At 60.2% G+C, this 10,657-nt stretch overlaps 1 protein-coding gene across 1 annotated transcript; it reads right to left on the bottom strand.

Moving 5' to 3' along the window:
- Positions 1–3,829: 3,829 nt before the first annotated feature.
- Positions 3,830–10,413, bottom strand: LOC309582895 (steroid 21-hydroxylase-like; the record flags this gene model as incomplete). Its single annotated transcript, XM_082298306.1, has 10 exons — positions 3,830–4,098; positions 4,661–4,764; positions 5,830–5,990; positions 6,863–7,048; positions 7,418–7,504; positions 8,214–8,321; positions 8,597–8,692; positions 9,115–9,266; positions 9,828–9,917; positions 10,227–10,413. The coding sequence occupies 10 exons, from the start codon at positions 10,411–10,413 to the stop codon at positions 3,830–3,832; spliced, it is 1,440 nt and encodes a 479-aa protein (XP_082154432.1).
- Between the last annotated feature and the right edge of the window lie 244 nt (positions 10,414–10,657).

Below are 10,657 nucleotides of genomic sequence, written 5' to 3'. Positions count from 1 at the left end.
TAACCATAACCCTAACCCTACCTTGAGCCAGAAATCTGGCAGAGGGTTGTGGTGAGTTCTGATCAGAATGAGGAAGAGGGAGCAAGGTTTTGGATGTGCTGCGGTCACCTTGGTATGTCTTTTGCACGGTGAGTACACCTGGAGCTCCTGGTTTTGTGGTTTGCTCAACCCTAATCCGAGGCGTAACCCTAGCCCTAACCGTAAACCAAACCCTAACCCTAACCCTAACCCTAACCCTAGCTCGAGCCAGAAACTGGGCATTCGGCTGTGGTGAGTTCCGAGCAGAATGACGAAGAGGGAGCAAGGTTTTGGATGTGCTGCAGTCACCTTGGTATGTCTTTTGCATGATCAGTGTCCCTGGGACTCCTGGCTTTGTGGTTTTCTCAACCTTAACCCGAGGCGTAACCCTAACCCTAACCCTACCTTGAGCCAGAAATCCGGCAGACGGTTGTGGCAAGTTCTGAGCAGAAAGAAAACGAGGGAGCAAGGTTTGGGCAGTGTCCTCCTCACCTTGGTATGCCTTTTGCATGCTGAGTATCCCTGGAGCTCCTGGCTTTGTGGTTTTCTCAACCCTAACCCTAGGAGAACGCCTAACCCTAACCAAAGATTGAGCCAATAATCGGCCATCGGGCTGCGGTGAGTTCCGAGCAGAAAGAGGAAGAGGGAGTAGGATTTCGATGTGGCATGCTTAAGTTCGCCTGCCTTTTGCATGGTGAGTGTCCCTGGGTCTCCTGGCTTTGTGGTTTCCTCAACACTAACCCTAGGCGTAACCCTAACCCTAACCATAACCTGAGCCCCTAACCCTAACCCTAGCTCGAGCCAGAAACTGGGCATTGGGCTGTGGCGAGTTCTGAGCAGAAAGTGGAAGAGGGAGCAAGGTTTTGGATGTGCGGCGGTCACCTTGGTATGTCTTTTGCATGGTTAGTGTCCCTGGGTCTCCTGGCTTTGTGGTTTTCTCAATCCTAACCCTAGGCATAACCCTAACCCTAACCCCTAACCCTGACCCTAACCCAAGCCCCTAACCCTAACCATAACCCTCGCAGAAAGAAGATGAGGGAGCAAGGTTTTGGATGTGCCGTACTTAACTTGTCCTGCCTTTCGCATGATCAGTGTCCCTGGAGCTCCTGGCTTTGTGGTTTTCTCAACCCTAACACGAGGCGTAACCCTAACCCTAACCCGACCTTGAGCCAGAAATCCAGCAGAGGGTTGTGGCGAGTTCTGAGCAGAAAGAAGAGGGAGCAAGGTTTGGGCTGTGTCCTCCTCTCCTTGGTATGCCTTTTGCATGCTGAGTATCCCTGGAGCTCTTGGCTTTGTGATTTTCTCAACCCTAACCCTAGGAGAACGCCTAACCCTAACCATAGATTGAGCCACTAAACGGGCATCGGGCTGTAGTGAGTTCCATGCAGAAAGAGGAAGAGGGAGCAAGGTTTTGATGTGCCATGCTTAAGTTCGCCTGCCTTTTGCATGGTTAGTGTCCCTGGGTCTCCTGGCTTTGTGGCTTTCTCAATCCTAAGCCTAGGCATAACCCTGACCCTAACCCCTAACCCCTAACCCTAACCTGAGCCCCTAACCCTTACCATAACCCTTGCAGAAAGAAGAAGAGGGGGCAAGGTTTTGGATGTGCCGTACTTAACTTGGCCTGCCTTTTGCATGATCAGTGTCCCTGGGGCTCCTGGCTTTGTGGTTTTCGCAACCCTAACCCGAGGCATAACCATAACCCTAACCCTACCTTGAGCCAGAAATCCGGCAGAGGGTTGTGGTGAGTTCTGATCAGAATGAGGAAGAGGGAGCAAGGTTTTGGATGTGCTGCGGTCACCTTGGTATGTCTTTTGCATGGTGAGTACACCTGGAGCTCCTGGTTTTGTGGCTTCCTCAACCCTAATCCAAGGCGTAACCCTAACCCTAACCGTAAACCAAACCCTAACCCTAACCCTAACTTTAGCTCGAGCCAGAAACTGGGCATTCGGCTGTGGTGAGTTCCGAGCAGAAAGAGGAAGAGGGAGCAAGGTTTTGGATGTGCTGCTGTCACCTTGGTAGGTCTTTTGCATGGTTAGTGTCCCTGGAGCTCCTGGCTTTGTGGCTTTCTCAACCTTAACCCGAGGCGTAACCCTATCCCTAACCCCTAACCCTAACCCAAGGCGTAACCCTAACCCTAACCCTACCTTGAGCAAGAAATCCGGCAGAGGGTTGTGGCAAGTTCTGAGCAGAAAGAAAACGAGGGAGGAAGGTTTGGGCTGTGTCCTCCTCACCTTGGTATGCCTTTTGCATGGTTAGTGTCCCTGGGTCTCCTGGCTTTGTGGTTTTCTCAATCCTAACCCTAGGCGTAATCCTAACCCTAACCCTAAACCAAACCCTAACCCGAGCCCCTAACCCTAACCCTAACCCTTGCAGAAAGAAGAAGAGGGAGCAAGGTTTTGGATGTTCCTTACTTAACTTGGCCTGCCTTTCGCATGATCAGTGTCCCTGGAGTTCCTGGCTTTGTGGTTTTCTCAACCCTAACCCTAAACCTAGGTGTAACCCTAACCCTAACCCTAAACCAAACCCTCACCCTAACCCTTGCTTTCCCTTGCCTGCCCCTCCTTTTCCTTGCGTTGCCTTTACCAACCCTCCCTTCCCTTGCCTTGCCTACCCTTCCGTTGCCTTGCCTTCCCCTCTTTTGATTTGCCTTGTCTAACCCTGCCTTGCCTAGTGTTTCGTAGCCTTCCCTTTCCTTGCCTTACCTACCCCACCCGTGCCTTGACTTGTGTTGCTGGCCCCTTGTATTGGCTACCCATCCCTTGCCTTTCCTCATCGACCTTGCCTTGCTTTGCCTACCCCTCCCTTGCCGTTGTTCCTATTTGGACATATGACTCGGGGTGGGGCGGGCGGTCTTCTCCCCTCCCTGCCCCTCCTCGCTACTTTGTGCCTCGTGTTTTTGCGTCGGGGGGAGCGCTCCTCGCCTCCCGCTCCCTGGATATTGTGGTTCAGGGCGGGCTCTCTCCCGTCCAGCCGTCACCAACGCCCCGCTCCTCGCGTCCCTCTCCCTCGGGGTGTTGCTCTGGGGAGGGCGCTCTGCTCCCTTCCCGCCCTCAACAGCTCTAAGCCAATCAGAACTATCGGTTGCCAGGCACACCAGTCCTTGGCCAATCAGAGTTCCCCGTGCTGTAAGTCACCTGTTGCCAGGCAGACCAGCAGAACCCGCGCAGCCCACGGATGGGCACGCGCCGTGCCTCGCAGAGCTGCGAGCCCAGGCCGGAGCCCAGGCCGGAGCCCAGCCTGTCCTGGGAGGTGGAGATCGCCCACACCGGGATCCCCTAATGCTGTCCCGAGGTTTGCGGCTGTGGCGGGTGCCAAGCGTGGCCAGTCAGGGTGGGGGCGGGGCTGGGCTTCGGGGATTCCGGAGGTTTCGGGGGGGGTCCCAGGAAGAGCCGGAACTTGCGGGATGGGGTCAAAAGTAACAATTTTATTGGGAGGAGGTAAATGGGGCCCTCTCACACTGCACTGACCCTGGCATCGGGGGGAGACCCAGGCATCTGGGTTGTTGAATGGGGGCACCCAGAGGTGAGACAATGACGGGTAGGATCAGGTGTGGTTAGTAAGGGTCAAGTGGGTTGGGATGGAGTCATGCAGGGTTCAAGCAGGGTCAGATGGGGTTAGGTGGGGGTCATAGCCAAGGTGAGGCATAAGGCTGGCAGGGGGTCAGGCCGAGGTCAGGTGGGGTCAGTCAGGGGGTCAAGGTCAGCCATGTTTAGGCAGTATCACACAGGGTCAGATGAAGTCAGGTGTATTTCAGGGAGGGTCAGAAAGAGTCAGGTGAGTCACAGAGTGTTCAGGAAAAGTAATAAAGTGGTCAGGTGGAGTCAGGCCAGGGTGAGGGTGAGCCCGGGGGCTGGCAGGGCACCATGCGCAGGCGATAGGGGGGGCAGCGCAGCACCGTGCCCGGCGACCCTGTCAGCCCCGGCAGTCCCCCCGGACCCGGCTCCAGACGGAATTCCCGCAGGATCAGCCCCAGGAACACGAAGAGCTCGGCCCGCGCCAGCCCCTCCCCGGGGCACGATCGCGCCCCGCAGCCGAACGGCAGCAGCGACCGCGAGGGGGCGCCCGGGGCCAGGAACCGCTCTGGGGGCGACGGGTCAGGTTTGAGGGGGCTCCGCGGGGATGGGCCGGGGCCATGGGGGGGACACAGGATTTTGGGGTGGAGGTTTCAGGTTGGAGCCCGGGGTTCAGAAGGGAGACACGGGGGCTTGGGGTGACCCGGGGGCTTGGGGTGACCCAGGGGCTTGGAGGGACCCTGAGGTTCGGGGGTGACCCCAGGGTGCCAGAGGGGATTCGCATGTCTGGGGAAGGTTCAGACACCCGAGGAGGCTCTCAGGGGTTGGGGGTGGGGTGGAGGGGGGGGAAATAGGAGGGGAGGAACAGAGGGACCCACCGGTTTTGAGGGGTACCCAGATGTATGGGGGGCCAATGGGGATGGAGGGGAGAACCACAGGTTCGGGGGAGGGGGTGTGGGTTTGAGGGGACTCAGGCATCTGGGGGGGGGGGGGCACTCATGACACCAAGGTGTTCCCAGGATACCCAGGAGTCAGGCGAAACCCTGTGGTTGGGGGAACCCACAGTCTGATGCTTGAGGAGACCCCAGGAGTTCGAGGGGGACGCTCAGGGTGCAGGAGGACCCACATACCGGGCAGGAAGGCCTCGGGGTGCTGCCAGATGTCAGGGTCCTGTTGGGCTGCCAGCAGGTTGGGGACCAGGACAGTGCCGGCCACCACGGGGAGCCCCCCAAGACTGGAAGGGACAGGGGGCACTGAGATGGACTGGGGTCTGCTACGGACTGCTGAAAGCTACAGGGGCTGTACTGGGGCTCTCTGGGGGCTACTGAGTACTGCTGGATGTCTGTCTGGGTCTACAGGGTCCATACTAGGATCTGGTAGGTGCTACTGGGAGTTACTGGGTGTCTGTCGGAGTCTACTGGGGCCGCACTGGGGCTCTCTGGGGTCTTTCTGGGATCTACTGGGTGCCTGTTGGAGTTTACTGATGCCACGCTGGGATCTACTAGAATTTATTGGGGGTCTACTGCTATACTGGGTGGGATCTGCTGTGAGCTACTGGGTGTTGATTGGTGTCTATTGGGGCCATACTGGTATCTACTGGGTGTCTACTGGGGCCATACTGGGTGTCTACTGGGGCTCACTGGGAACTGCTGGAGCCATAGTGAGCTTTTCTGGGGGCTCCTGGATGTCTATTGGGGTTTAGTGGGGCCACACTGGGACTTACTGGGGTATACTGAGAACTCCTGCTGGGATCCTCTGGGCTCTGCTGGGGCCTACTGGGGCTATCATGGGGTCTCCCAGGATCTACTGGGTGTCTATTAGGGTCTACCGGGGTCATTCCAGGACCTGTTGGGCCCTAGTGGGATGTACTAGGGTTATACTGGGGCCTACTGGGGGTCTAAAGGGGTCTACCTGAGCCATACTGGGACCTGATGAGTCTTATTGGGATTTACCAAGGTCTGTTGAGTCCTACTGCGTCCTACAGGGACTTAGTGGGCCATACTGGTCTGTTGGAGTCTACTGGGGCCCTACTTCTTCTACTGGGCCCTGCCGGGAGTTACAGGCACCTACTGGTGTACTGGGGTCTTATTGGAGCCATACTGGGACCTGATGGATCTTAGTGGGACTCACTGGGGTCTAATGGGCTCTGCTGTGTTCTCCTGGACCCTATTGATGATACCAAGCAGTCCCTACTGGTCTGTAGCGGTTCCTCTCAGTTCCCCCTCACCCCAGACTGGTCCAAAGCGGCTCCTCCCAGCATCCCTCCCCCACACTGGCCTGTAGTGGTCAGTCCTGGTACCTGGTATGGCGCAGGGCACAGTGGGGCAGCGCCAGGGGCGCAGGGGGCCGCAGCCTCAGGGTCTCGCTGACAGTGGCCTGGAGGAGGGGCAGGCGCCCCATGTCCCCAGGCCCAGGGGGGCCCTGTGCCCCCGCCAGCTCCGCCCGCAGCCGTGCCTGCAGCTGCACAGGTGGAGCACAGGTGTGCTATGGCTGTCATGGGGTGTCAGGGGAGGGGGCATGTCCCAGGGGGCATACAGTGGCAACGGGATGACAGAGGGACTTCCCAGAACCCCAGACCCTCCCGAACTTACAAACCTGCCCCTGGGAGCCCAAACCATCCCCAAACCCGACCCTCTCCCTTGGGGACCCCCTTGAACCTCCGGATCCTTCCAAACCCCCAAACTTGCCCTGGGACCCAAACTCCCCCCACCCCGCTCCCCCCCCCCCCAAAACCTGCTCCTCCCTCCTCCTTGGGGACATCCCTGAGCCCCCAGACCTGTCTCTTGGGACCCTCTACCCTCAGACCCCCTGAGCCACCTCTCCATGGAAACCCGAAACCAAGGAGCCATGTGAGGACACAGACAGAGCTCTGATATGTCTGTGACACCCATGTGGCACCTCAGGACAGGGTGGTGGGACACTAGTGGCCACAGGGGATGCATAGGACATGGGTGGGGGATATGGGACCCCCTGGGGAACATAAGCAGGGACACAAGTCCCTTCCAGGAACGTGCATGGGGACTTGGACATGGCTGTGACATGCATGTGACATCTCAGGGTGGTGCAGGAGGATAGTGTCAGCCATGGGCAGGAGGACATGGGGAACATGGAACCCCCAGGGACACACATGGAGCCTTGGGACCGTACAGGGGACACAGGGGGACACATGGTGCCAGACACGTCATCTGGGGGCAGAGCATGGAAGCCCATGGAGAAGGGAACATGGGGGACATAGAGAACACATATAGGACATGGCTGGGGACATGGGACCCCTGGTGACACACAGGACCCTCCAGTGCTGCACAGAAGACATGGAGGGACATGCGTTTCACCTCAGGGCGGTGCAGCAAGAAGGCCACGGCCCAGCCCAGAGCAGCCGCTGTCGTCTCGGTGCCCCCAATGAACAGGTCGACCAGTGCCATGTGCAGCCGGGGAGGACTCAGGGGGCCCCCCCGTGCCCTGGGATCACACCCCAGCAATGCTGCCAAAACTGTGTCTGGGGGAGGGGAGGGGCACTCCTGGCAAAGGGATGACACGTGTTGGAGGGTTCCCCTGATCCCCGGTTGCCCCCCAAACAACCCTTTTGTGTGGGAGTCCCTTCCAAACCCCTGAGTCCACCCAAAGCCCCGGTTCCTCCCCCAACCCTTACATCTCCCCAACCCCGCATCACCCCCAGACCCACGGGTCCTCCCATCTCCTTGGGTCCCCCCAAACCTCTGTTTCCTCCAAAATATGTGGGTGCCCCCAAGCCCCTGGGTACCCCCCAAACTCCTGGGTCATTCCAGACCCCGAGGTATCTTCCAAACCCCTTGGTCTCCCCTGCCCCTCTCTTCCCACCAGACCCCTCCTGACCCCTGGCTTCCCCCCACCTCCCCGAGACTCTCCACCTGGTGCCGCCGGATCTGGGCCTCCACGAAGGTGTCACGATGCTGGACGAGCCGCAGCAGCTTCCGCAATCCCGGGTTGGGCAGGGCCTGGGCATAGGGACTCCTTAGGGACCCCCAACCCCTAAGGAACCCTTGACCTCAGAGAGACACCTCCTTCCCCAGAGATGCCACATAAGTCTCCTGAGCCCCAGAGAAACCCTATGGCTGCTCCCCTGGGCCACATAGACCCTACAGGTGCTCTCCTTGCCCGTGTAGACCACTCCAACATCCTATAGGCACCCTCAGCTCCATAGAGACACTTCACCCCATATAACCACCCCAGCCCTATAGAGCCCCCACAACTGCCCCTCCCACGCCCACAGACTTCCCCAACACCATACAGACCCTGTAACACTCCCCTTAGCCCCATATAGACACTATAACCCCTGTCCAGCCCCATAGAGACCCCATAATTCCCTTCCTAGGTTTATACAGCTCCTTCCCAGCCCCATAGAGACCACCCAAGCTCCATATGGACCCTGTAAGACCCCTGTCAGCCACCCATACCCTTCCCCAGCCCCATACAGATCCTATAACCTCTCTCCCAACCCCATATAACCCCCCCAGCCCCATATCCTTCCCTGGGCCCCACAGCCCCCCCCCCCCAAGACTCATAGCACTTCCCAGGGCCCTACTGCCTCCACCAAGGGCCCATAGCCCCCCGTAGCCCCCCACAGTTCCCTCATGGGCTCCATAGACTCTCATGCAGCAAAAAGGCCGCGGCCCCATATGCCACCCCTAGGCCCTGCAGGCTTACCCGCAGCGGGGGCAGCAGGTCAAGCGCCCGCACACTGCTGTGCCCCCAAACCTGCAGCAGCTCCCCCAGGCAGCGGGAGAAGGCCCGGAGCTCTCCCGGAGGGGGCACCTGGGGGAGGACACATCTATGTACTGTCCAGTACTCGAGTTCCCTCTAGGTCCCCCCAGAACACCCCCAACACCATTTCAGACACTTGGGTCCCCTCAAACTCCTGTGTGCCCCCAAACCCCTGCCACCCACCTGCAAATTGCTCAGTCCTCCCAAACAGCTGCATGTCCCTTCCACAAACTCCTGGGTCCCCCCCAAACCCCCGGGGTCCCCATAAAAACTGGGGTCCTCCCCCAAGCCCCTGTCTCCATCCTGGGCCCCCCCCAAGTCCCCACCAGGTCCCCGAAGAGGACGCGTGCAATGGTGCTGCAGGTATGGAAGGTGAACACCTCAAAGGGGTCCAGGGGGGCCTCCCCATGGGAACGCAGCTCCTGGGGGAAAGAGGAGGTTAAGGGGAGCCCTGGGGGAAATAAGGTGGGGCTCTAAGGTGGCTTAGGGGGTGGCAGGGGAGAAGTGGGGAGCTCTAAGGGAATTTTGGGGACTCACTGGGACAATGCCCTTTTGGGGCGCAGAGGGGGGGGGCTTGGGTGAGTCAGTTTTGGGGGACGGGGAGTGTGGTGTGGGTGCAGGGTTTGGGGGGAGCAGTTTGCAGCTGCAGGGGGCATGGTTAAGGTGCATGAGTGGGGTTTTGGTGAAGGGAGTGGGGTTTAAGGTATCAGTTTTGGGGTGCATGGGGCAGGGTTTTGCAGGTCACTGTTGTGTGGGGATGTGTTTTGGAATGCAAGGAAGATCTGTTTTGGAGATGTCAGGGTCAGGGGACCGGTTTGGGGAGAAGTTGGTTTCAGGGTCTCACCTCACACAACTCCCGGCCCTGCAGCCAAAGGAGGGGCCCAAGACGCCCCCCAGCCCGTGCCAGTGCCCCCCGCACTGCTCCCCGCTGCCGCCGCCAGCCGGGGCAGGGGCCTCCCAGTGCCAGGTCCCGACCCCTCTGTGACACCAGCGACCCTGGCATTGGGCAGACGGGGGTCAGGGACCCCCAGAAACTCCCCCAGCCCCTATAGGGACCCACCTCCATCGCAGCAGGGGTGTTCTGCGGGGCTCCTCTATCTCATAAAGCCTCCTTCAACCCCACTACTACCTCTTCCACAGGACCCCCCCTATTCCCACCAGGGACCCTGGGGGTTGAAGGGGGTGTCTGGTGGGGCAGAGACCCTCAGAGACTGCCCTAGCCCCTATAGGCAACCCACCCTTCCAGAACTGTCCCCACCCCTTCCCAGCACCCATGTCCCCAACCCTATAGGGACCCCCCCCCCTCCAAATCCCGTAACAACCCCTCCAATCTCATAGGGACCCCCTCAAACCCTATAGGGACTCGCCATCCCACAGCCCCTCCCCCCCCCAACCCCCATAGTGACACCCTTCAAATCCCCCATAGGGCTTCCCTACACACACTCCATAGTGACGCCCAAACCCCACAGAGACACTCTCAGCTCCCGTAGCGACTCCCCGAACCCCTCCAATCCCCCCATCTCCCCATAGCCCACCCGGTCTCCCCTGCCCCTGTACCCAGATAACTGGTGGGACGCCCCAGCCAGTCCCCCCAGTGCCGGACCAGCGCCTCACGGATGGTCCCCACCGAGCTCGGCACCAGCACGTCTGGAGGGAAGAGGAGGGGCAGGGAGAACCCCGTAACTCGCGGGGGGGGGGGGGGTCCCAAACCAAGCGGGGAGTCCTAGAGTGGAATTTTGGGGGGAGCATCGGGGGATTGGGGTCGCAGGGAAGGTTTGGGGGGCTGAGGTCTGGAGTTGGGGGGGGGGGGTCCCCACGGCAGGGGGAAAGGGCAGGCAGGGTTGGGGATTCGGAGAGTTCGTAAGGACCGGGGAGAGGGAGATTTGGGGGGGGGGGGAGCCGGGGGTCCCAGGGCAGGTTCGGGGAGGTCCGTTTTGGGGTGCCCCCCGGACTCACCGCGCCCCCCCAGGCGCAGGCGCAGCAGGGGCCCGTGCCGCCGCGCCAGGCGCCGCAGGTGCAGCGCCCCCTGCGGGTGCAGCAGGTGCAGCGCCCCCCAGCGCGGAGCGCGGCCCTCGCCCCGCCGCAGCAGCGCCGCCAGCGGCAGCAGCAGGAACAGCAGCAGGAGCAGCGCCGCAGCCGCCATGGCCCGCGAGGGGCTGTCCGGAGAGCCCCTATATTGGGGAACGCCGAAACCGCGCCCCATGCAGCCCCACCCCTTCAGTCCAGCCCCTCGCAGGTGGTGCACACGCACACCACCCCCCCTCCGCCACTATGGATGTGGACTCTAAGCCCCGCCCCATAAAGGGGGCCCCTGAAAAGCCTGCCCCTTGAGGCCTGGCTCTTATACAGGGGGCTCAAAGTCCCGTCTGTCACTAAGCCCTGCCTCT

The sequence above is a fragment of the Coloeus monedula genome (genome assembly GCF_965178545.1).
Source record: "Coloeus monedula genome assembly, chromosome: 28".
Lineage (NCBI taxonomy): Eukaryota > Metazoa > Chordata > Aves > Passeriformes > Corvidae > Coloeus > Coloeus monedula.
This window is presented reverse-complemented; position numbering and strand designations above follow the sequence as displayed.